The following is a 27,676-nucleotide window of genomic DNA, read 5'->3' on the forward strand; positions in this document are numbered from 1 at the left end:
GACAAGAAAGTCACGTCTCAAATAGTTCATTCACCGCGTTCACATATTTCAGATCCTTTGAAAGATAGTTTAAATTATACATGGGAATCCTTGTTAAAATAAATCAAGAGGGTATACTAATAGTAAACTTCAAAATCGCAAACCGAGATAAGAGAATACGCAAGATAATAAAAAGAATATTTATTGGGGACTCGACAATCACTGTTATTTTTTTTTAGAAAAAGGGTGATAAGTAATGTTTAGTTGTTTTACTTACTTACTTATGGATAATACATAATACTGCTTAAGACTCTGTATTCAGCTCCATATTCCTTCTCCCCTTTAGGTTGGCCGGATATGTCCTGGTGGGTCAGCGTCAAACTTGAACTTCACTGGTTTACATCTCCAATACTTGTCCAGTAAATTCTCAAAGCTGTGGACACTGGGTGCATTAACTAATTCATTACCGAGACTATTCCAAGGTTTTCATAATATGAGAAGGGGTATTAAGCAGGGGTGGATCCAAAGTATTTTGCTTTTGAACAAGACGATAGGTCGTTAATTTTTCCTCAAGAATTTGAATAGAAGGTTATATAGGGCACGACCTAAAAGTCTTCTTTGTCTTTTTCTCTCCTTTCAATTCTTTCAAATAAATTTCAAAACAAATTTTGTTACAGATTTCGATTCAAGATTCAGAAAATAATATCACATTTCAGCCTTTTCTATTTACTCTTCTTTCTCTTACTCTTTTTTTCCCTTCGCTCTTTTTTTTTGGGGGGGAGGAGGTAGGTCCATTCCCCCCCATCTTTGCTATCCCGCAAAGCTGACCGTTCGTTCCTCTGACTGGTGTTGATCGTTCCTGCTCTCTGTTATACCAGCACAAACAAGTTGGGTCATGGATGTTTGCCAATTAAAATCATAATCAATATATAATATCTCACCTTATAGGCCTATATAGAGCTTGGCTTCCCACAATAAAAATTAATTTTATTTCACCAAGCGTGACATCAGGAGAAGAAACAGCTATTTGACTGTGATCACATCCAACAATTGTGTCTGAAAGGTATGTCTCTACCTCATCTTCACCACTCTCTCGTTTCTTTACTTTCTTTCTTTCTTTTTCATTTCTCATTATCTTCTCTTTTTTCTTCTTCTACTATACTACTACTACTACTTCTACTACTACTACTACTACTACTACTACTACTACTACTACTGCTACTACTACTGCTGCTGCTGCTACTACTGCTGCTGCTGCTGCTACTACTACTACTACTACTACTACCTTTTCTCCTTTTCCTTGTTTCTTTATATTATTATAATAATTACTACCAGTATTACTTTTATTTTTATCATTATTTATTTATTTATTCTTCCTACTTATCATCTTCTTCTCTAATCACCCATATCTCTTAGCTTGGAGTTCTACATTTTAACCTATTGATTCAATGTCTCTTATAATTCCTTATTCAGTACGGTTTCTAAAGATCATCTAAATCAAAACATTGAACATTAATTTGAAACTCAGTCATGACTCTTCTTGGATTTTTTTATCACTTTGTTTTTTCGTTTTTCCTTAGTTTAATTAACTATACTTTTTCCTTTCACTTTATCACACTCATGTTGTGAGCCGTTAAGTTTTGTTTTATTCAGTTATTTGTATAACTATATTTCACTTAGTGGAAATTTGTTAGTATAGTTTACGACTATCTCGTTTCAAAATTAAGCCCCCGTTTTTTTTTTCGTGCAGTGCGCGAGTCACATAACCACCGCTTTTGGGGCTATAAGTATATGCCCTGTACCATAAATGTAATTTTAAAAAAGAGGACCAAAAGCATTTCCTTATGCAATTCCAATATTGTAGATCATCATCATGTTTTGCATTTTAAGTTTGCCATCTTCAAAATTACCTTTGTTTGCTCTCGGAAAAAAGGTATCATAGAACACTCGGATCTCAAGGGAGCTAATGTACGTAATAAGAATCTTATATTCTTTGCGCATCAAGGTATATATATCACGATGTTCCATATCGTCGTCGGTGTCGTCCTGGTCAGCGGTATCGCTTTGACTCACGGTCTATCTGAGGAGCAGACCCTGCTATTTAAGACTACGGGAATACGGGAGCATAACACCAATCGAATCGGAAGGGTGAACGTCAGCGAACGGGGACGGTATTGGATCATAACATCAAATAACATACCAGACCACGACACCGGGGACTTTCCAACAAAGAGCAACCCAAATGAAATTCAAGTGCAGAGTTACAGGTCAATACAACATTTATTATTTTCCCGGGGGGGCACTTCCATTCACGAGTGGATACCATGCGCGACCATGGGGTCTCGAAAAGCACACTAAATACGTAATTTCAATATTCTGAAAATGCATCCCTTAACAAGTGTGAAACCCTACCCTTATCAAGTATTGGAAACAAAACGATACTCTTGGCAAATATTCCCTGAAATGAACCCCTAAACAAGTACAGGAATGTTTTCCGGGTCCTTCAGTCGTCGGCTTTACCTTATTTGGTTTAGTACGACCCCACCTTCTACACCTCGCGCAAATCGGACTCTAAACACGAAGTGTTGGGGCAAAAAGGACATCCTTTATAAAACATTTTGATTTTGTTTTATCATCCCCGCAAATTCGACCCTAAATACGTAATTTTCCTAGCGAAATAGATACCCTTTTTTCATTATTTTTGTGTTTTTGACACCCTTATCACGTTACGTACGTAACGTGCCCTATCGTGAAAAAGCCATCCCTTTTACATGTTTTTTGGTCGCGCATGGTATCCACTCGTCAATGTAAGTGCCCCCCGGATTATTTTACGTGTTCATCAGGGCCAGTGGCGTACCGTGTATCACGGCATGGGGGGGGGCACCAGCAAAAATTTCGGGTCACTTAGGGAGCGCGCGAAGCGCGCTCAGTTGTCAGGTATACTGACCTAATAGAGATATTTTAAGGACATGCAGTGCCATCAAACGGATGTGTATCTCACTGATTAAATAATGCGAGCGCGAAGCGCGAGCTGAAAATTTTTGATATTGAGGGCTAAAAATTGACATTGAAATCTTGGAAATTCGGACATGAAGAGGGGCATTCCAAGGCTTGTTTGTAAGAATTCACTAAGACCCCACGTATTTCACTAACCAAATTGACATAAAACTACATGTTTTGTTTTCAAACTCCAAAGCAAAGAAATATTTAAACTAAACATCCCTTGTTGTGGGTGTAAAATTTTACCTATACAAAACTTGTTTGCCCCCTTATACTTATTTTTATATTTTCAACTTATTCAGTTCATTTAAAACAGAGAAAATGAAAATTACTTTTTGAAATTGGTCACTTTCTGCATAAAATTTATTTGTATTTATTGCGATTTATTGGTTATTTACAGACTAACTTGTCGGCCAAAGTTGTAACATAAATTACATAATGATTATTTGCAATATTAGTCTTGTCGTGACTTAATTCACCGTCCTTGACCATTAATAACTGTTTTTGGATCAGATTTCCCTTTACTTTTAAGACCCAATTCTTCCACAATATTCCTGAGTCATGTTTGTTTTCTTTGATTTCTTCATGAAAATATTCGGCGTTTTTTGGCACTTCTTGTAAACTGAAATTCTTAAAACTTTATATTTTCTTTCAAGGTCTAAATTTCCAATATTCCATTTCATACTTTTGTAAGCTACATTTCATTTTCCATCAAGTTTTCAGTTCATTGCACTGGCGTAAATCCGTGTTGATGGGTGGGGGGATGACTGAAATATTTTGGCATTTTTTGCAATCATGTATTTAGATATGCAAGGAATTGTCATTGATATGTCCACAGTGGTGTACCGTGGGTCACGGCATTATGGGGGCACCAGCAAAATTTTTGAATCACTGAGTGAGCGCGCGAAGGGCGCTCATTTGACAGTTATACTGAGATAATTTAGAAATTTTAAGGACAATTTCATTGAACGGATATGTATCTCACTGATCAAATAATGCGAGTGCGAAGCGCGAGCTGATTTTTTTTATATTCACACCTAAAAAGGGACATTATAATCAAATTTGTGTAATCACGATAGGTACCTGTCTTGCTAAATAAAGCGAGCGCGAAGCGCGAGCTGAAATTTTCGCATATTTCGACCCCAAACAGCGAGATTTTAAGGAATATATTTTAGGAATCCATTAAGAGTATGCATATCTCACCATAGTCATCTAATGCGAGTGCCAAGCGCTTGCTGATTTTATTAGAATTACATCTGAACACATGAAACACTTTTGTAGTCATTGCAATCATGATTATCATACGCATCTCACTAATCAAATATTGCGAGCGCGAAGCGCGAGCTGAAAATTTAGACAATTTAGACTTGAAGTGGGGCATTCTAAGGTTTCTTTGTAGGAATTAACTGGGACCATACGTATTTCATTAGTCAAATGATGCGAGCGCGAAGCGCAAGCTGAAAATTTTTGATATTCAGATCAGAAGAAGGGACATTTTAAGGACTGATTTTAGGAATTCATGAAGAGCAGACCTATCTCACCAATCCACTAATGCGAACGTAATCACAAAAGGAAATATTTCATGTATACGGAGACCTTAATATGGGGGCAATCATTGTTTGAGTCATAAAAAAGAAGCATATGTCACTACATAAAACAATGATAACTCAAGTGCTAGGAAATACATTTGGTTTATATTGACTTGAAAACGTGATGTTTTAGTACAACAGGATTGTATATCTTGTTAAACAGACATTGCGGGCACCAGGAACAATGAAGACGTAGGCCCTGGGCAAATTATGTTTCATAAAGTTATGATAAAAATGTTTCTTATGTAATGTAACATAAATAATTATAATATAACATTATAATGTATTATATTTTCTTCTTTCCCACTACGTTTCTCTTTCTTTCTCCCTCATTTCTCCTTTCCCCCTTTTTTTTTTGGGGGGGGGTGGTCAGCCGATGGGGGTAGTTACCCCACTGTATGTCCATATGGCAAATACCCCTCCGATATAATTATCTTTTTTACCACATGATGGTTTAATGATTTTATTAGAGATTACATTCAAAATGTTTTGACATTCCATCTTAATCCCTCCCCCCAAAACCCCAACATTGATGAATTGGAAGAAACGGGGGTTTCTCTTCAATGTTATAATAAGGACATAAGTATTTCGTTTGCAAATGGTGAACTGGCTCTTTATTTGCATTTTATGATCCAATGATATTGTTTTATTTGTTAAGCGATATTTTAGGAAGAATTTTCACCAACAAAACAATTATCTCTTGTGATTTTTTTTTTCATTTCTTCCGTAAAAAGTGGGGGGATGTTTGTACAGGCCATCCCCCCTCCTCGAAAAGTGGGGGGGGGGGTATATCCCCCCATCCCCCCGGGATTTACGCCAGTGGTTCATTGCTTAATTCTTACCTCTTTCAGAAGTGCCCTTACAATCTATTGATAAGAATATAGATCTAAAATTTGCCCAAGCCATATTTACATCGTTATATTCAGTTGCTTTGGACCAGTCTGATCGGGATAAATGAAATTCGAAATTATTTACATTATAACATTTTAATATCCTGATGGATACAGCTCTGCATGTGGTGCCCAAACACGGGCCAAACAATCTTTCTTGAACAATAAATCAATGAATGATCACCCATAATAGGTCAATACTAGTAATACAAATTTGAATAACATGCTCTACTTTACTACTTTGTGATATATCAGGGACGAATTCTGAGTTGTACGTGTGGGCAGCTTTACAAGTTGGCTTAAGCCATTTAGATTCAGTATATTCTCATTATGTTGGGGGTAAAGGAGACTTTATATTTATGTCCCCTAAGACTATATCATCTTTTGTTAATTTTTTCTTTTTTTAAGTGTCAGAGTGATTTAATAATATTATATTTAGGGGGTCTGTATAAAAGAGCACCTAGTGTAATCATGGTAACAGGCTTTGTCCGAGGTAATAGAATGTCGATGATTCAAAATTTTCTTGAAGTCAAATCGTCTCTTATATTAAATGCTATGTCGGTTGTAACACCCCCTTCCCATATTTACAATCTCGACGTACTATACAATTATCCATCATTACATTTAGATGAGTTTAACCATTGATGGCAATAATAGCTATTTTATGTTTAGAAAAAAAAACCGAAGTTCTAATATTTGTTCAAGATTGATCTCACGTTTAAATGAATGAAATACAACTCTTTTTGTCTCAAACGTTTCTTCAAAGGCCTTATACACTGTTGTTTTATCGAAAGATGGGGTATTATTTACATGTCCAGGGGGAGTCAGTGGTTCGCTATGACCAACATTAATTTTGTTTGAATGGTGTGCAAGAATAGTGAATCACAAAAGAGGGTAAGATTCATTAGGGTTATAATTTTGTGTACTCCTGTTTACTTATGCCTTCACATTTGTAATGGTGCCACTTATTACAAGTAGAACACAGGAGGCCACTTTGTTTTTTTTTCCTCACAAGCTTTTGACATTTTCTACGTGGAAAAATTATCATTTGGACCAGAATTTGTTTCCACATCTCCTGATAATAACAAAAGTGGTTATACTATTGGTTGACATAATTTGGCTTGAAAGGTTGCTACAGATCGAGTTATGATTACAGGTGAACGGAAATATTTTTAACGCTTTATCGCTGGAAGACTAACATAATGAGAACTTGTGTTGACATTGTGAGAACATACCCAGTGAGCAAAATATATGGGGCCCATATGGGTTAATTGTGGGCTTATCTGGGCTAAAATGTGGGCCCCATATGGGTTGCCCATGTGGGCTATGTATGGGCCCATATGAGCCCATCTGGGCCCCTTGTGTTTTTTGCACCGTATATACCCCGTCTTGGGCCCATATGAAAACAATACTGTGTTTTTGTATGGGTCCCATGTGGACCATGTGGGCATATGGGAAAAATCTGGGCAAGCCCACATAAAACCCATGTAAACCCCACATGGCCCCATATGAAAACAATACTGTGTTTTTATATGGGTCCCATGTGGGCCCCATGTAGGTTCACGATGTTTTAATCAATTAAAAAATTACATTAATTTGTGTCATTAAGGTGACTTTACAACCCAATACTCTAATCCTTATCATATCCTATAATCCTACATTCTAACCCTAAATCCTAATCCTATCCTATCCTACACCTAACCACTGAATCTTGTTATTGACTTCTATATATACAGCGAGTTTGCTATACTTGACAGGCAATGGTTAATAACTATTTTCAATATTCAACCTTGAAAATTTTGTCCTGAAATTAAATGTTTCGATTTTTAATTTTATAGTAATAAATTACATACTTTTCTGAAACTTTTTACGGTGGAATCCTTGCATAAACATTTCAATTGTTGTAGCTGTTTTAGCTAAAATTTTGGTCATTTACTGTTGTAATGAATATTCATGACTGCAGTCTAGATCGATCGATCCAGTGATATGCCCATCTCCAGCCCAGCTGATATTCATCTGGTACATATGGGCCCAGATATATCCCAGATGGGTCCCACATAATTTAGCCCATCTGGGTCCCACTTGGAAATGCCCATCTCCAGCCCAGATGATATTCATCTGGTACATATGGACCCAGATATAACCCAGATGGGCCCCACATATTTTAGCCCATCTGGGTCCCACTTGAAAATGCCCATCTCCAGCCCAGATGATATTCATCTGGTACATATGGACCCAGATATAACCCAGATGGGCCCCACATATTTTAGCCCATCTGGGTCCCACTTGAAAATGCCCATCTCCAGCCCAGATGATATTCATCTAGTACATATTGGCCCAGAATTAACCCAGATGGGTCCCACATATTTTAGCCCATCTGGGTCCCACTTGGAAATGCCCATCTCCAGCCCAGATGATATTCATCTGGTACATATGGACCCAGATATAACCCAGATGGGCCCCACATATTTTAGCCCATCTGGGTCCCACTTGAAAATGCCCATCTCCAGCCCAGATGATATTCATCTAGTACATATTGGCCCGAATTAACCCAGATGGGTCCCACATATTTTAGCCCATCTGGGTCCCACTTGGAAATGCCCATCTCCAGCCCAGATGATATTCATCTGGTAGGGCCCAGATATAACCCAGATGGGCCCCATATATATATGGGCCCCATGTGGACCTACCCACTTCTAGCCCATATGGTTTCTATATGGGCCATATGGGTCCAGATATTTTGCTATCTGGGTAATTATGCCACTTCGCCCATATAGATACCACATGGGGCCCATATGGTTTTATTATCTGGGTTCTAGGTGGGACAAACCATATGGGCCACATATGGGTTTTATATGTTTCTATCTGGGCTCAGTCGATCCATAATTATGCCACTTCGCCCATATAGATACCACATGGGGCCCATATGGTTTTATTATGTGGGTTCTAGGTGGGAAAACCCATATGGGCCTCATATGGGTTTTATATGTTTCTATCTGGGCTCGGTCGACCCTGAAATAAGACCACATCGCCCATATAGATACCACATGGGGCCCATATGGTTTTTATTATCTGGGTTCTAGGTGGGACAAACCATATGGGCCACATATGGGTTTTACATGGTACATATGGGCCCCAGAAGGCCCACATGATTCCCATATGGGCCCCAGATACTTTGCTATCTGGGATATTATTACATAAATTAGAAAATAAAGTATCGATACATTCATCTCCCACACCAACTAACAATGATTAACCAAAGAAACATAATTATATACAAAAAACAATGAAACGCGGATAAAGAAACTGGATTCAAAATATACACTAAACTACAATACTACGAAAAATTAACTTATTCTCCGAGTCTAACATGAAGTTCATTTGAATGTAATTAGCGTCCAAACCAAAATTAGATTAAATTATAAAATGGGAAATCAATTTCATTCAAAATCTTTATCTTATTAGCTTGGATTGATTTTCAATATATTAATTTAAGAGTGTAAGCTAAACTGCACTCACTATTTCTCCACTTCGTGCAGATTTGAAGTACCGAAGAATCCCGAGGTCAATGATGTCTCAACTTGTCTTCCGATGGGCCCCATCGCGATCGCTACTAACGGCATAGTCATGTACAATCCCTGGGACGCCGACGGCGAGAACGCGGTGGAGGGCGAAGGCGCAGAGGTATTCGACCTATGCGACGGCCATCCAGATATCAAAGGAAGGTGAGAAATAAAAAAGGGTGATAAATGATAATAATTAAAAATTGAAATAAATAGAGTAATGAACGAGTGGATGAACAAATTAAACAAATGACTGAATGAATAAACTACTTTTTAATAAAAATATTTTTAGCGGAACCCCAGTTTTGTTATTACCGAGTTGAGCTTAATGCGCACTAATGCCATGGTCACATTTGTTCTACGGCGGCCGTACGGCTAGTCGAAAACAGCCGTTTTATCAATTTTGATTCAAACCACCTATATGTAGTTGGACAAAAAAATGTTAAAACGGCTGTTTTCGACTCGCCGTACGGCCGCCGTAGAACAAATGTGACCATGGCATAAAACATCATTTTCCCCGCTGTTATTGTTTAAAAGAGAACAAATTGCCATCAATCGTTAACAGAAAAGTATAGAGGAGAAATAATAAGGATTTAAGAAATGTTTAATTAAACGACACATGCCGGCGTGATAAATAATTATGTTTTTACGACTTTTCAAAGGCGCCGCCAATAAGCAAAACACTGGCATACAGATGGGGGGGGGCTCGATCTTGCACCTCTCCGGCCAAATTTTCAACGACTAAGAAAACAAAAAAGAAAGGGAAAGTGATAAGGGTGAAATATGATATCATTATCTGATTATTATGCCAAAAATATTTCACAAACTTGGATTTTTATAATAATATTGTCAAAATTTTTGCTCGCAACTTTTATCAATTTTACGCAATACGCCATGTCGAGCCCCTAAAGTTTTTTGGCTCATTACGCCATTGAGCAAAACAGTGGCGTAACTACGGGGGGGGGCATGGGGGGGGGGCACGTGCCCCCCCCCCAATCGGCTGGCCAAAAAAAAAAAAAAAAAACGGGGAAAAGGGAAGAGAAACGTAGTGGGGAAAGAAGAAATTATTGTTTATTATAATGTTTATATTATGTTATGTTATATATTATGTTAAATAAGAAGCATATTTTCATAGCTTTATAAAACATTATTTGCTTCATTGTGTCTTCATTGTTCATGTTGTTCCTGGTGTTCGCATAGACTGTTTAACTATATATATAATCCCGTTGTACTAAAACCTCCGTTTTCAAATCAATATACAACAAATATATTTCCTCGCAATTCGAGTTATTATTGTTTTATGTAGTGACATATTCTTCGTTTTCATGACTACTTAAAGTGATTGCCCTATTTTAAGGTCTTGATATAAAACATTTCCTGTCCGTGCTAACGTTCGCATAAGTAGATTGGTGAGATTTCTGCTCTTCATTAACTTAAATCAGTCCTTAAAACGTCAATTTTTCGGATCTGAATATCAAAAATGTTCAGCTCGCGCTTCGCGCTCGCATCACTTGGTTAGTGAAATACGTAGGGTCTTAGTGAATTTCTACAAACAAGCCTTAGAATGCCCCTCTTCAGGTCTGAATTTCCTACATAATTTTCAGCTTGCGCTTCGCGCTCGCAGTATTTGATTAGTGAGATGCATATGATAATCATGATTACAATTACTTCAAAAAGTACTTCATGTCTTTAGATGTAATTCTAACAAAATCAGCAAGCGCTTGGCACTTGCATTAAATGACTATGGTGAGATAATTATGTATACCCTTAATGAATTCCTAAAAAACATAGTCCTTAAAATATCCATGTTTGGGGTCAATATATACAAAAAATTTAGGTCGCGCTTCGCGCTCGCATCATTTGGTTAGTGAAATATGCACGGTCTTAGGGAATTCCTACAAACACGCCTTAGAATACCTCTCTTCATGTCTGAATTTCCTAAATTTTCAGCTAGCGCTTCGCGCTTGCAGTATTTGATTAGTAAGATGCGTTTGATAATCATGATTACAATGACTACCAAAGGTGCTTCATGACTGTGTTTAGATGTAATTCTGACAAAATCAGCAAAGGATGGCACTAGCATTAGATGACTATGGTGAGATATTTATACTCCTAATGGATTCTGAAATATAGTCCTTAAAATTTCCATGTTTAGGGTCAATATATACAAAATTTTTAGCTCGCGCTTCGCGCTCGCATTGTTTGTTTAGCGAGACAGTTACGTATCATGATTAAAACAAAATTGCTTATAATGTCCCTTTTTAGCTCTGAATATCAAAAATTTTCAGCTCGCGCTTCGCGCTCGCATTATTCAATCAGTGAGATACATATCCGTTTAATGGCACTGCATGTCCATAAAATATCTCTATTAGGTCAGTATACCTGACAACTGAGTGCGCTCCCTAAGTGACTCAAAATTTTTGCTGGTGCCCCCCAATGCCGTGACCCACGGTACGCCACTGGAGCAAAACATTGGGCGCCGCACGCCTCTCCCCTCCAAAACAGATTTAGGTATATTTGGGGGCTGCAAATTACAAAAACAGCGTAATATAATTGCGAGAGAGCCAGACATATTTGATAAGCATGCAATAAAGAGACAATTTTGCAGGCAAAACGTAAAAAAAAATCCGCTAGCTGTTCGAGGAAACTTGCTTTAAAAATATTGTTACCATCTCCAAAAAAAATGAAGTTGTTATTCTGTTCTTTTGTGATTTGTTTGTCTCTTTCATTTTCGGGGAGGGGATTGTTATATACTTAACTTGTATATTTCATCTTAATATCATACGCCAGGTACCACTATCACAGACAACCGTCAAGCTGCCTTTTCACCATCACCGAAGATCCCTCTCCGCTTGTCGGCGTCGCTTTCGACGGCTTTGCCATCTATGGACCTGTGGATGAGAACGGTCGGCTTCTGACATCGGACGACCTCGACGAATGTCACGGTCGCAAGAACAGCATAAGCGGTGACTACCAGTACCACACGACTGCCGACTTCCCTTACATCCTCGGTTGCTATCGTGGCACACCTACGATCGGCACGAACAGGAGCAATTGCCGCAAGGCGTCTGATGCTGATGCGGAAGGCAACGTCCTTAACCCGGTCTAAGCAATGTCTGCTTTCGACAAAGCACAGGGGAGTGGTTCATGTAAACAATCAAATTGTCAGATAAATTTTAACCGATTGATTAGTTTAGATCCAATGGGATAATATGATTTCAGTAGCTTATAACAATAATCAGTCAAAATCGCTGACTGTTGTTTCATGAAAGAATCTCCTGCAGATGTCGACAACTTCGATGGCAAAAATCTCAGGTTGTTCGGGAGGGGAATTAGCTGGGTAAACAATTAATGAGCAAAAAAAGAATATAATCATGCAGTCTTCAACTTCTATTATTTCCATTTTCCCTTATGTAACTCTAATAAATTTGCTTCCTATATAACTCAAAACGAGTGTTAATTTCACCATCATGGGAATGAATTTTTCTATGACATAATTAATATCCTTTGAATATACCTCCAGAAGATGATATAATATTGGGCAAAAAATTGGAAGTATAGTCAAGTGAGATTTCATGTGGGGGTGTTTGGGCAATTGGGCATGAATTGTGTGGGTAAACACCGAGACAGTGTTCAAATGGAATCATTATGACATCACCAACATGGCCAATTTGAAGTCTTCATTGGTCAGGCTGCAGTATGATCACAACCATTAAAATTCATAACTTTCTTAATTCCGATGTTCAAACTTTGTCCCATTTACTTGTCTGATTTTTCTTTTTTTTTCTCCCCTAAAGTAACTTTCTGTAGACTTTCATTTCACTTTATTTGGGCTGAAGGTAGATTTAGGAGTAGGTATATAATTACTTCTTTACTGTGTTTATTATCATGATTATAGTCTTTATTACCTGAAATCACTTGTGTCTCTTCCATAATTTGTTACTATCTGAAGTGGGTTCGATTTTTTTTCTTCATAGATTTTGGTAGTGACAACTAACAAATACGTTGATTTTAATGATAAGAATATGCTTATTCCTCTAATCTCTACACAATTATATACACTGTTAGAAAATTTATCCTTAAACTAAAAGAAGTTCCTGCAGCAGAGTCTCGAGAACACCTGTAATCTTACCAGATTGCGGAATCTTACAGGAAATTGGTATTTGGTGTGTGTAATCTTACAAATTTCCTTAAATAAAACACTCTTTTCCCCTTTTTCTAACAGACCTGTTCTGTTAAAATGCAGAAAAATTCCTGTTTCATGAATTTAGAGAATGATTCTAGTATTGCTTTCTGCAAAATCTTCTTTTATTTTTCTGTAAAATCAGGGTTTTTTAACAGTGTATATGCGTTAAAGCGTTTAAATGTTTTATCAAATAACCTTCAAGATTCTCTGTAGTAATCGACACGATCCGGACATTAGATTATTTATATCAGCCCTAAAAAGACCCATTTGAACTCTTTGTTTACTGTTTTGTGCCATGCGCATGTGGTATTTCTTGTTCGGTCAAGGCAAATATAGCTATATTTGACCTAATTCTTGAATTATTGTTACTTACGTTTCTCTTCCTATGACATTTATTTCAATAAAGACGATATAATATATGATCAATGAAGTGTAACATCAACTGCATTTGGACGTCATTTCCTGTATATAAATATACATGTATGTATACGTCTTATATTCTGTTTTTCTTTCTCACCCCCCCCCCTCTCTCTCTCCCTCTCTTCGGGGTCGGGACAACTCGGGCCTCAGGACCCCGGCCGAGTTGTCCCACCCGTGACTTCTTTCATAAATTTGTAAAACCCCGATGGACCAAAATTCTCACGAAATCGCCACTAATGTCTGAGGCGCTACCTGTCTTTAAAAAAAAATGTTATTCGTAAATTAACATTGGATCGATAACGAGGCTAGTGCCATAACCCTATTAAATCTAATTGAAATTTTCATTATGAAATGATCAAAAGATTACTCATTGATAAATCAATATCAATTAATTTCCTTCGTTTACCGTTTAAACACATCTACTGTTGTTTTATCAATAAACATTGTAAGAATCCCAGTCTGAACTAAGGAAATTAAAGCTGTAACTGGCTACATACATTGTACACAGGGGTGAGCGCCGGAGGTAAGCGACGCTAAGATTTTCAAGAATTAAGTGGAAAAATAGGATAACAAGTGGAATGCCTCTGGCCGTCTCACCTGCATCACGCGGTTCAATATAGCAGCAGTGCTGACTTTGAATACTACTCTAACTCGCACAAGATGTTCAGTGATACATGGTTACTCTTATGTCCACTTTTTATGAACTAGACCAATAAACTTACAGAGATATGATGGTTATTTAACAAAAAACCCAACATGGCCAAAGTTCATTGACCTTACATGACCTTTGACCTTGATCATGTGACCTGAAACTCGAACAGGATGTTCAGTGATACTTGATTACTCTTATGTACAAGTTTCATGAATCGGATCCATAAACTTTCAAAGTTATGATGGTAAATCAACAGATACACCCAATTCGGCCAAAGTTCATTGACCTTTGACCTTGGTCATGTGACCTGAAACGCGCACAGGATGTTCAGTGATACTTGATTACTCTAATGTCCAGGTTTAATGAACTAGACCAATAAACTTTCAAAGTTATGATGGTAATTCAACAGATACCCACGATTCGGCCAAAGTTCATTGACCCTAAATGACCTTTGACCTTGGTCATGTGACGTGAAACTCATGCAGGATGTTCAGTGATACTTGATTAACCTTATGTCCAAGTTTCATGAACTAGGTCCATATATTTTCTAAGTTATGATGACATTTCAAAAACTTAACCTCAGGTTAAGATTTCGATGTTGATTCCTCCAACATGGTCTAAGTTCATTGACCCTAAATGACCTTTGACCTTGGTCAAGTGACATGAAACTCTAATAGGATGTTCAGTAATACTTGATTAACCTTATGGCCAAGTTTTATTAACTAGGTCCATATACTTTCTAAGTTATGATGTCATTTCAAAAACTTAACCTCAGGTTAAGATTTGATGTTGACGCCGCCGCCGCCGCCGTCGCCGTCGGAAAAGCGGCGCCTATAGTCTCTATTTTCTTCGCAGGTAAGACAAAAACATGGGTGATATTGAGAAAAGATGGTTAGAGAAGAATAGAGAAGAAAGAAACAGTGTAACAAGGAAAAGTATTGGCCGTGAAACTCTAAATACCACTTCAATTCCATGGAGAAAATAATGGCACATTTAAGCCCCCCTCCCCCCCTTTCCCATCAAAATATCCTGACATCGTCTCTGATTATACATGTTGTCTGGCCTGCTAATTAGTTTGCCAACTGTCACCGCCATCATTCTGAATTCAAATATCTTTAAAAGTATTTTTGTTTTGACTTTGTTTTTTGGGGTGTTTATGAATATCTAGATTTGGAATAAAAGATGGTGGAGGGTATTGACAAATACAACGTTGAAGCAAAATAGGACACTAGTGAAACTGGATGGGGTTGAGTCATGAATATGAGTATTGCAATAATCTCATAAATACATAATGCATGCTATGAAGCCCATTTTCTGAAAATATGAATGTTTGTACAAATTATTATTTTAAAAGAATCGAGATAAAAAGAACACTGCAATGACTGCTCGTCTGCATGAATTGCATTTATTAATAACCTATACAGTGTTGACAGTAACATGACATCGATTTCAAGCAAGCAAGCACATGCAGTGACCAAGATTTACAAAACTTTATCAGTTATGGGCAATTATTTGAATTTCATGAAATGGTTCTCGGGATTTGATTTGACGCCGGTGTGAAGTAGGTTTTGTCTATACAGTGCGTATCAAAAAAAAGTTTACACTTTGAAAAAGCCTTGGGAATTCAAAAATATACATGTGGGTAATTTTTTCACATATAATCTTGGGTTTGGGTCTCATCTATCCAATGAAAGAAAAAGTTCTGACAGAATGTTACATTTGAGTGAGCACTGTCCATTTTTGTAAAGCTCGCAGAAATTTGTTTGCGCAAAAATGCTTGTTTTCACGCTGTGCCAACGGGAAAGGGCGAAATCAAACTTACCCTGCGAAACATTTCTCATACATTTCCCTTGCACTTTTAGTCAACTGAAATAAAACGGATACATTTAAGCATTTTGTAACAATTTTGCCACCCGAATTGAAATTTCAACATTTAGTAAGCACAACCTTTACCCTTTTTGTGCCAGCTGGATCTGAGGACATAACTGAATCTGAACAAAAGTTTATATCAGACATCTCCAGCATTTTTTTATCTCCAGAGTTTTTATCATTTAAAGTGTGTTTACATTTTATTTTTCATTTAATACTTGTTTCTCCACACTTTTCCCAAGCTTGACAATGATTACCAAATTAAAATCAAGCCTAAGCCATTACAGCTCATTTTAAAGCAAATATCGTCTTGATGGCCTCGGTGTGTGGGGGAGTTGGGTGGGGCGCAATGCACTCTTCGAAGTGTTCTGGGCAAGGAAACAAGTTTAAAAAGGTAAAAGATATCTTCAAATCAATTTTACTAGCTGAATTCCATGTTTTCTTCATGATTAAGGTCTACTTTTATTTGCATAACTATTTCAAAGTTCTTCGCAAATCATTTTTCACTAACTTTTCAAAAGTAAGTGGTGCTCACTCAAGCGGAAATATTTTTCGACAGTTATATCGTCATTTGCTTGGATCTGTACCAATGTTAAAATGTGGAAAAATCTTCAGGATATTACAAATGTATAATTTTACAGGATTTTTTCAAAGTGTAAACTTTTTGATACGCACTGTATAGGCGTATCAGCGCTGGAAAATAGAAACATATGAAAGCAAAAAAATAGCATGGAAATGCCCATAACTGTGTACATGAATAGCAATAAAAGGGCCACTCCTCCACCCTTTTAAAACATGATTAATACATCTTTCCACCCTTTCATTTGAAAGTGTAGGGTACCTGAAAATTTTGTAGGAAGGACCCGATTTTCTGACAACTATAATAGGTCATTCTAGGGGAAAGGAGTAATTAAAATTCTGACAAGTATTGAAAATGATATTAAATGCAAGTCTTCAAGGCCATATACAACTTTTATTGGTCAAATCGATAACATAGATGGATTGGAACTGCCAGAACCCTTGAAATCTAAAAAAAAAAAATCATTAGGAAATGAACAAATATTAGTTTACATGACTCTACACAGATGAATAAATTTCAATTAATTCCCCGCCTTAATCATGTCTGTAAACATCCAGTGGGGATAAAAATTAATTGGTTTGATCAATATTTTCGTAAATAAAATTCCCGACAAAACAGAACAAAGATATTCAAATAGCGAGGGAAATAATATTTTCTGGTGATTAAAAACATCTGTTCAAATAAAAAGCATCGATGTTTTATGGATGTAATTATATTGCCATGTTTGAAGCTTCATGTTTCCAGATCAAAAGTTAGGTGTTCAATGAAACGATCAAAATGATTTGTTTGGAAATCATGATTGTGATGTGATTGGTGCACCCAATGAAGATATGTACTCATCACTTGCGTATAGATGTGAGAGGGGATGGGTTAGGGGCTATGGATCCCCCCCCCCCCAATTTTTTCACGACCCCCAAAAAAGGAGAAAAAGGGGTACAATATAATTTTCTGATCATTATGTAAAAATTCATTTTTTGAAATACATTTTGTATAAGGTCATTTCATCTTTGCTTTCTCGCTTCACTCACTTGCAGCTTTTTAGAAATTCTGTCCACTACGCCATCTCTGGCCCACTCAATATATTTTCCTCATTACCCTAATTGAATTGAGATAAATCAATCATGTTAATTCATGTATAAATAATCAAGAAATCACCTGCAGCCCTTTGGAAAAGGATCTGAATTCAATAGGGCTTACAATAACACTTGCACATGAAGGAAGTTTACATTTTTTTTAATTTCATGTCAGTATGGAATAGTTTGGATTTGGCAGCCCTAGGGTTAGAATTAACACTAGTATCATAATATATTCACCATCTTCATCGCCATCATCACAACCACCATCACCACTACCATATCTCTTCCACATCATCACCATATCACATTATTAGCAGCAGCTCAAACACCACCATCACCATCTTTATGATCACTGCAAGTACTATCACCAGCATCATAACCTGCATTATCACAGTGATTTCTTGTCACTTTAGGGGGGGGGAGCAAGTCATCCCTCTCTGATAGGCTACTGTACTAATTCATAATTCAAGCCCCCCCCCATGATTTCCGTCATCACCCACAGTCTATTATTATTTTCATTATTTCAACAATACCATCCTCATTATCAAAGTCATTGCCACCACCGTCACATCATAACTTCCTTCATGATTGTATTCACTATTGTCATTGTAAATCACCAATCATTTAGCATGACCAATGTGTCTAATAAAAAAAAAGCTACCTGAATCACAGTAACGTTCTGAAAGAAACACACCCACAGATATATAATTTCATCAAAATATGTATTAACAACAGTTTTAATCAAGGAGCAATACAACACAATTACTATGAAAACGGTACAAAAGAATGCCATGATTAACCAGCAGAAAACAAATGTACAAAAATACCCTCTGATTCATCCCAACCCCCAAGGACCAGAGGCCCTGTTTCACATATCACTTTATCAATAACAAATGCTGGACATCCATCACAACTTTGCTCTCAGCCAATCAAATTGCAGGACTTCAGTAGCATGTACCTTGTCATTGATAGTAAAATCAAATAAAGGTATGAACCAGGACGATGCTAGTAACAAATGAAAGCAACACCAAACTGACCAATCATATGCAATTCAAACAAACGTAATGGCTTTGACCGGTCTAGAGTTGATTCATCGGTGCAACTGTAGCATACATGTACTAGGCAGGTATCAGACAGATATTGAAAACGGGTACACCCTATTTGATGAAGGTTTATGAACACTCAGGTTACCTATTTACAATGGAATGTTCACCCTTTCCCCTATTCACTATCTAAAAAATATCTTCCACATATTTTCATGACAGAATAAATATGCAAGTCGAGAAGGATTTGAAATATACCACCAATGTCGTAATAATGGGAATAAGAGGGTTTGATTTACCTAGCTTATCTCAGTTTCTCGTCTGCACAGTGTAATGACACAAACAGACGTCCACTTCCCAAGACATTCCACCACTGGGCATCTTAAATGCCATATAATCGCTTTCTTAATCAATATTAAGAAAGCGTTTATACCACTTGTATCACATGTGATTTCTTTGGTTTGTCACAGAATAGTTGCTAACACAATGCTGTGATAGCAACATTGTATGTATTTCATTTATCAAAAGAAATTGTCATTCATTCCGCCTAACCGAGGCAGGTAATCCTCAATTAAACTGATCAGGGCTACATTTTCCTTCTGACTGAACAATACCAAATGACATTCATCATCACAAACAATTCTGTTTCCAAATATCATCCCTCTTAACTTTTCAGATTTATGAAACATTGCTTGTAGATGTCTGAAAACTGCAATATTGAATCACTTTTACACTACATGCTAAGGGTTTCATACCTAAAACATGCCTCGGTATACAAGAATAAGTGCTATTTTAAAGAAAGCATTTCAATATTAACAGTAACAGTTTATAAGAAATGAGAGCCAAAGGGGCCATTTCATGAAGCATTGGCGGTGATATTCACTCACAACTTTTATGAGTGACTGGAATCCCAGCATTTGATTGGCCGAGAGGAAACCTCACTGACAACTCTGCTTCATGAAACTCTTCCATCTTTACATCATCCTGAAAATGTTTCTTTCCTGCAAAGGTTCTCTGACTTATTATTAATATATGTGTTTGATTTCTGGTGAATGAATTAAAAAGCACCAGAGCAGCTGCTTTGCACCCATTAACACTCTCCATACTTTGCAATCCCTATTCGGGAAGCCTGGTTTGCTTTACAGAATAAACCTCCCCCCAAAAAACAGTGATTATATGATCTCTATCTACCATCATGGAAACAGATCAAGGAATCTTATTCTAACATTTCGGCAAAAAGTATTCATGAAGAGTTTTATGGCTGGGAACAATACGGGAATAGAAGGCTACAAACCATGATTTATACAACAATTCAGGACAAAAGGTACATATGTGATGTGAAGTACTATGTTTATCTCCTTCCACCTCCTCCTCCACCACGGCCCCTACCACGACCACCACGCCCTCTACCTCTTCCTCCTCGTCCACGTCCTCTTCCTCCCATTGATCCAACTGAAAAAGACAAAGTATATGACATACATACACATTCAGTTGGAATATAAATGCATCTAGAGACTGGTAAAGGTTCAAGAATGTGGATATTATTGAGCAATCATGAATATAACAAACACTCTTATCTTACATTAAGTGTAGGTGTTGTTGAATTTCATTTTTATTATGCATTGACTGTATGTGAAATTCAAAACTGGTTTTTATTTATACTTCATTACAAGTTCTTTGATTGCATCACTAAATCAGGAACTATGAACAAAGAAAGTCTACTTAAATTTCGAGCCCATTCCATCCTTGAGAAATTATCTAATTTCAACAAGCTCCATTCAGATGCTTTTTATCATAAATTCAAATTTTGCCGAATCGGGTAAAAGGGGAAGTTCACAAATTTGTTTTGACAAAAGTGGACAAATGATAGAAATTGGCAATTACGGAATTCAAATTTATGATGTGAATTCTGTTGGCAAAAGAGATCACAAAATCAAATCTTCACAAATTTGTAACTATGTTGTTCTTTTGATGTTTGCACTAAACCTCAATCAGGCCTTGTATTTGATATTTTAAGGGCAAGGTCACTTTCTATGTGACATATTTCTATGTTACAGCACAAATGGATAAAATTGAGAAGGGAAAAAAAATTGTTTGACAAGTAAAAGGGCAATATATGACACTATCGACTGCAAGAAAAAAAACCCCTCAATATCTTATCACTGTGTCACAAAAAAAAACAAGCAAACAAAAACAATTTCTTGATGATATTGGCCATGTTGTCCTTTTACTTGCCAAATGACAACACCAATGAGAGGGGCATGCAGGCCAGTCAATAGGGCATCCAAGGCTATGGCCTTAGATCCATTCAAACCATGCTTGAATTGAAGGTTTCCCACTTGTTTTCTGCTTTTATTAAAACTAAGTGGGCTCTAAAGTGGACAACCCTTTTGAGAAGACAAAATCGCAGTGACTTACATTGCTGCTTTTTCCTCATCTTCTCTCTGGGAGAATCATCTACAAGCAGTTGATCCAGGGGGAGGCTGTCAGGGAGGATGTAATACCGAATGTTGTTGCCACGGATACTGAGAGATTCCAGCTGCTGTGTTTCTCTGTTCTTTGGTGTGAGTTTGACTGACTTTAAGTGAGTGTTCATGCTGACATCAACACCTAAAATAAAAAAGTCAAGACGGGCAAATATATGAGATCAAATAATATCAATGCATAGAAAAGTTTTATTCTACTTGATCTTTTGTTTGTAAATGTTCAAGTATGAACATATCAAAGAACTCCACGACCGGCAACTTGATTTTTTCAAATTCTCAATGTACCAAAGAAGAAGCAATAATTGCTTCCAGGATACCCTTTTAAAGAGTTTGGCATTTCATATCTTTCTTGTTAATATAATAATATGCAAGATTTACAATTTTTATAACTTTCTTAAAAGATAAAGCCTCTAGTATCTACTTCAAGATATTGTAAAGGACCCATTCAAATTCCTACCAGAAAAAATTCCTATATGCTGACAAGCTCACAATATTCTTTAAATGTTTCCATGCTAGATAGATAGTGTCACCATGTCCGAAAAATAATCCTTGGACAATTGTTCTTTATTCTATGTTGAAAAGAAAATATCTATATTAGTTTTATTTTTCTGACAACTAAATGACAATCGTCTCTTTCATGGACTTTGTAATTCAGAAAATAACTTTCTTTGTGGGTCCCTAGGTTTTTCAACATGAATGCACTCGCTGTCATCCTCACTCCTGATAACAAGCGCATATCACTCATGGTGACACTGTCAAACATGAATAATAGACCAGTTCATAGTTACTTCATCGACAATTTTGGTCAAATGACCTTACATTTCTTTCATTATGATAGGCAGATTTCAAAGCAAGATATTACATAAGCTTGCCTTACATAGCAGGATGAAGAAATTGAATAGAACAGGTGACTAGAATAGCACACCAATGAACACTTTATGAAGGTATTTGTTGCATTCCTACTTTGAATGCATATTTGAATGCATATCATAGCAGATTGCACAATGTACTTGGCAAACTGTGAATTACCAGTCCTTCGTGGACGCAATGTTGTTTTTTGTGGATGTAAATGAATACCACTATTCAAAAGAATATATGAATAATCAAGACATCAAAGTTGGTGCTTATCTCATTGAATTTTAAACCATCATGTCACTTGAGTACAAATGACCTTCCTCTGATCATGCGCAGAATCTTTTGATCATGCGCAGAGAGGAACTACGAACTGGCTTATTAGGTGACAGTGGTTTGATGCTGTACATACCTGTGATTGTCCCATGTACTTGGGTTCCATTCTTGAGTTCGATGGTGACAGTCTCGTGACTGAGCTTCATAAGAAATCTGAGGAGAAAACAAAAGAAAAAGAGAAACATTTGAAAATAAGCCTTACATAAAAATTTCCTGCAAGGAAAAGAAAATGTGTACTTCATGGAAAACAAAACATGCCATTAGCAAAGTTGTGAGTTAGAACGTCTAAAAAATCGCAAGACCTGGTGATTTCACAAAAAGAATTACTGTATTGTTACATTAAAGGAGAATTGTAAGAGAAATTATTTTCATTCATTTGGTTGTTCATAACTCCAGAGATTAATTGCAAATGAGAAATTATCATTTTGATTCAAGCATACTCAGTCGATAGGGTCCAAATGTAACACGACCGAAAAACACGCCGTGTACACGTGCATCAAAAATGGACTTTCAAACCAGGCCGACAAACTAGCGTGTTACTTTAGTTATTGGATTGCCATTTGCTTGTACCATATGTTTATGAGCCTATAACACGTAACTGGAGCAATGATCGCTGTCGCAATTGGTGATTCTCAAATTGGCTCTAAAAGTGATTGAAGAACGCTTTTGAGAGTCTCCTTACGTGTTACACGCTCATACACATGTGCTACAAGCCTACAAACACACGCTCCTCAAATTGGCAATAAAATAATGAAAATCAATCGATAACTTCAGTTACACTCAATTCTGCAGCGATCTGTGCAATTATGTACGGTACAGTATGCAAATTGCACATCCAACAAACGTCGGCACTAACTAGGGCCCTGCACTGACCGGAGCATACCCATTTCGTGTGGTACAAAAACTTGAGTCTCCAGAATAAATGTGGATTAAATCGGCGATTTTGGAAGTAAACTCACTCTAGATTAATTGAAATATATTGACATATTAGTGATTAAAACATGTGCAGTGTCTTAGAACTAAAAATTAATGTGAGGCTGTGAGCTTGTTCACTGACTTTACAGTCCCACGCAAGCTTTATGCAGATGCTACCGTGTACACGGTGATGGAATTTAGTACACGTGCACTGACTTGACCGTGCGTGTACACGTGTACCCGAAACGGGCCTACTACTTTGTCATTGGTTATTTTTGCTGTTGCTCCACTTATCTGCCAATACCCGATAAAAATGGTTCTAGAGATCATTTGCAAAGTCGAAGGGTGTCTTGTCGCATCTGGTATATCTCTAGCAATTCCCTGAAATTTTGCAACTATGATAGATTTAAAGCAAAAGAAAAAGGAGATGAGCCCAGTCAAAATTTCACTTGCACAATAATATATGAGGTCCGTATGGTCCAAATTTTAATCGCCGTTTTTCTAAGGCAACATTTTGAGATGCCTTAACTACCGTAAATTAATTGAAGCTTATAAGTTGATTGTAATCATTCCATTTTGAAAATGGGGATGATAATTGTTATGCATGACATGGCTGTGTAGATCTACTAAATGTATTGGATGTTTCAAATCAGAGACTTACACGTACATACATTTTAGACCTCTGCATCATTACTTCTTCATTCCAGAATTTATGACATTTTTAGTAAAATGGAGCAATGGATGCAATTTTAGGAGAAAAGAATCAAGGCCTGTACTCAAACATTTGGGTAAGATTCTGAAATTTGCTAGTGTGCAAAATTAAAATAATCGCCGATTACTGCAGATGTGGCAATGGTGAATTAGAGTGACATGCCCACAATTTTACATGCTTTACTGCAATATTTTTTTCTCTAAAACATCTTTTTCTCTAAAATGAAATTTTCTTCAATGTTTGTGAAATAATTTTTCCTCTCTTTAATTGCAATGTTTATTTTTACTTTCTATCTGAATATTTCATCAAATCTTGAAATGTATCACTATGTTTTGCAGCCGCAATTTGACATGGCGCATTGGGCATTCTGTTTCAAGGAGTTTTTGTTTGTTTGATGTCTCCTCATACACAGACGGCTTGCTATCGTGCAGCCACCATTAGAAGGATAAACAATGCAAAATCCCCCCCAAATGGGCTCATCGATTTTTGTATTTCATAAAAATATATAAAAATAAGTGGACCCACATAAAGAGTACTATTCCTGTTTGGCCCAATACGCACCAAAACGGAGAGCAATAAACTAAAATTGAAAAGGGGGAAAAAACAGTGATTTACTTCGGCTGTCGCACAACTTCACTTCCCTGTTTTATCTAGCCAGGCGGCTTCTTGAGAGTAAAAATCATTTACTGACATATGCTTACTCTCAATAAAGCCAGGTATTCCTATCCATTCATGTGCGTGTAGGCCGCCAAAACCTGAAACTTTCGCCCCCGAGATTTCTACTTTCCTTCTAACAGATCTAGCCCTAAATCATGTACATGGGATGCAACTTCATTTCTGACATTTCTGCGCCATTGATTTTATTTTTAAACATGAATTCATAAAAAAAAAAAATGAGAAAAATATCATAAGATGGAAGAGACTTGCCCGATGTTTACGCTGCCATCTTGTTTCATATTGACATTGTTCTTCGCCAACGTTACAGACGCGTGTACATGATTTAGGGCTAGATCTTTTAGAAGGAAAGGAAAGTAGAAATCTCAGGGGGAGAAAGTTTCAGGTTTTGGCGGCCTACATGCACATGAATGGATAGGAATACCTGGTTTCATTGAGAGTCACTTGTTCACTGCAACCATCCTGCCTGCCGGGAATCTACAGGTAGGACTATGGTACATGCCAATGCTGTACATAGCACACACTCTTAAGTTTAAAAAATAATTAAAATATCACTTTTGTGACCAAAATTTCTAATTCCCATACAGTGGCAATTCATTTTTCATTAGTAACTTAAGTTGGGAATAATTTTTGTATTCACCAGAGAGCTCTAAACCTTGAATTTCGGGTATATTTTTGTGTACGCCCTCTATTGGTGGAAAGAAAAATGGCAAGAAAATTTTCATTTTTCAATCTCAATTTCTAATTTTAATTAAGAAAAAAATAATTTAAAGAATCAAATTTAAAGAGCCAAGTTATATCAGTAGAGGCGCTGGTCCAAAAATTGGGATTGTCCCAGAAAACGAGGATATCCTTATAAACCAAGACAAATTATGTCTTGATAAATTGAGACTGTCCTTGTTTATGGGGACGTTTTTTCTTCACTTCTCCCTACGGGACAAAGACAGCAATTAGGGGAATTGAGAGTGCTAAAAATAGATTCAGTGACCTCAATTCCCCCCAGTTCACCATTTATTTATTATGATTTGTCGTCTTCCAATAATCTTATGAAACCCGATATGTTTACATTGACTAGCACTCTTGATTGGTGTCGGCACTCAACAGGTGAATGAACTTCCCTAGATTTCTTGTGTGAAGAAATCCTTATAAACTGAGACAGTCCCTGTAAACTGGGACGATCCCAATTTTCTGACCAGCACCTATACTGTATATGATGAATAGCTGTAAAACTGTATTGGAAACTGACAGTGTAAGAAGAAAATCAAGCATTTGTCCCATAGAAAAAGAGAAAATAAGCCAAACATTGTCATGATTGTCAACCTTATTTTGCCACACATGGAGATGTAACTGAGAACAAGGTTATCATGGTTATAATATCATAACTTTGTTCATTGAATGAGTGTTGAGAGTAAGCACCATTAAGTCAGTAGAAGTCTTAATGATTTTTACTCAACAAAAAGCCGCCTGGCTAATTTTAACCAAACTATGGCCATTGACCAAGTCCCAGTACAGATCGAGTTAGAACTTCCACTAGGCCTATGCCTACGGTATATGGCCATGATGGCCATTGACCAAGACCAAGTCCCAGTACAGATCGAGTTAGAACTTCGGGCTCTGTCATGTCTGTAACTAGTGTAATTGGTGAGTAGAGTCAATGGAGTTAAGCGGAACAACCAGTGTAACAGACTACAGAGACCGAAGCTTTTGGTCTATGATTAATTTTGTCTTGACATGACATGACTTTAAGACTGCACCAAATTGAAGTCGATTATATGGTCAGTTCCCCCATGTCTGCGCGGTCTCCCAAGTCTGCGCACCCGCGTATCTGCGCGATTCTAGTAAAAGATACGCAACGAACACGAACTTTACACATGCAATACATAGACAGGTATTCATTAAAAAATCCGACTCAAAATGGTGGAAAAATAATGAATTCAGTGCATTTCATGTGACAGCCTCAAAATGCAGCCTTTCTCATCAAAATCCCTGAATCTTGTGCAAAGTGAATGAGTGCGCAGACATGGGGTACCATTTTTTTTCAATTTGAAAATGACTGCCCGAGGTTTTTTCCAAGAAAATCATATATTTCTTTCACATTTTTATGAGATATTTGGCACACTAACTCATGATATGATGTAGAGAACATTATCAACTGAAAGATTTTGTGAAATAAGAAGAAATTCATGTTAAATCTTAACTCAAAGTGTTAGGTGCGCAGACTTGGCCGGGGCCCACCATCATAATTATAATTTATGTTCGTTAACAATGAAACATCTTGTATTTATCGTTAGATTTACAATTATTCCTAAATTATACCAATATTGTAAAATATTCATCCATCACCACTAACGATACTGACAAGGCCGAGCCCCGGTATTATTAGTATTACTAGCATTAACAGACATTAGCTTGGTACGGCTTCCATCTTCAGTCCCACTCGTTCATTTTCATGGGTGTGATACAAACCGACATGTAATGTGAAAATAAAACATAACCCATACAAGTAAGATTAAGACTTTCATATTGCAGGTCGGATATACCCACCAATTAATTATTATTGAATAAAAATTGATAATTACCTGACTAGCTTCATGATGATGTCGGATTGCGATCAGCATCCGACGATAAAAAATTGGACGTTCAATCGACGCGCGTGTACCAAAACAATGGACTGTGTCTAACGCAGATGGCAGCAAACCATGTCGCGCCCGCCGAGCTACGGCCCTATTGTTTATATAGGGCCTTGATGTCGCGCCCGCCGAGCTGAGCTAGCCGGCCAGCGCCGAATTAGCCAAGTTAAAATTGCCCCAAGAAAAATTATTTCACTAGCATTTACTTGGAAGTGGATTACCA

At 37.1% G+C, this 27,676-nt stretch overlaps 2 protein-coding genes across 2 annotated transcripts; one reads left to right on the plus strand and one right to left on the minus strand.

The window, feature by feature from the left end:
- The first annotated feature begins 1,990 nt into the window (after nucleotides 1-1,990).
- Nucleotides 1,991-12,651, plus strand: LOC121409383. Its single transcript, XM_041601317.1, has 3 exons — nucleotides 1,991-2,246; nucleotides 8,998-9,183; nucleotides 11,812-12,651. Exons 1-3 carry the CDS (start codon nucleotides 1,999-2,001, stop codon nucleotides 12,128-12,130), a joined length of 753 nt encoding a protein of 250 aa, XP_041457251.1. The 5' UTR covers nucleotides 1,991-1,998; the 3' UTR covers nucleotides 12,131-12,651.
- Nucleotides 12,652-18,523: 5,872 nt separating this feature from the next.
- Nucleotides 18,524-27,506, minus strand: LOC121407262 (small nuclear ribonucleoprotein Sm D1-like). The gene is made up of 4 exons (XM_041598239.1): nucleotides 27,403-27,506; nucleotides 22,598-22,674; nucleotides 21,266-21,457; nucleotides 18,524-20,299 (listed from the first exon to the last, which is right to left on the minus strand). The coding sequence occupies exons 1-4, from the start codon at nucleotides 27,414-27,416 to the stop codon at nucleotides 20,199-20,201; spliced, it is 384 nt and encodes a 127-aa protein (XP_041454173.1). The 5' UTR covers nucleotides 27,417-27,506; the 3' UTR covers nucleotides 18,524-20,198.
- Between the last annotated feature and the right edge of the window lie 170 nt (nucleotides 27,507-27,676).

Source organism: Lytechinus variegatus, chromosome 2, assembly GCF_018143015.1.
Source record: "Lytechinus variegatus isolate NC3 chromosome 2, Lvar_3.0, whole genome shotgun sequence".
NCBI lineage: Eukaryota > Metazoa > Echinodermata > Echinoidea > Temnopleuroida > Toxopneustidae > Lytechinus > Lytechinus variegatus.

Coding starts and splice junctions, on each gene's coding strand:
- LOC121409383 (XM_041601317.1), top strand. CDS start 1,999: ATGTTCCATATCGTCGTCGGTGTCGTCCTGGTCAGCGGTATCGCTTTG. Junction 2,247..8,997: donor ATTCAAGTGCAGAGTTACAG/GTCAATACAACA, acceptor CACTTCGTGCAG/ATTTGAAGTACCGAAGAATC. Junction 9,184..11,811: donor CATCCAGATATCAAAGGAAG/GTGAGAAATAAA, acceptor ATCATACGCCAG/GTACCACTATCACAGACAAC.
- LOC121407262 (XM_041598239.1), bottom strand. Junction 21,458..22,597: donor AGTACATGGGACAATCACAG/GTATGTACAGCA, acceptor TTTTTATTTTAG/GTGTTGATGTCAGCATGAAC. Junction 20,300..21,265: donor GATGAGGAAAAAGCAGCAAT/GTAAGTCACTGC, acceptor TGTCTTTTTCAG/TTGGATCAATGGGAGGAAGA.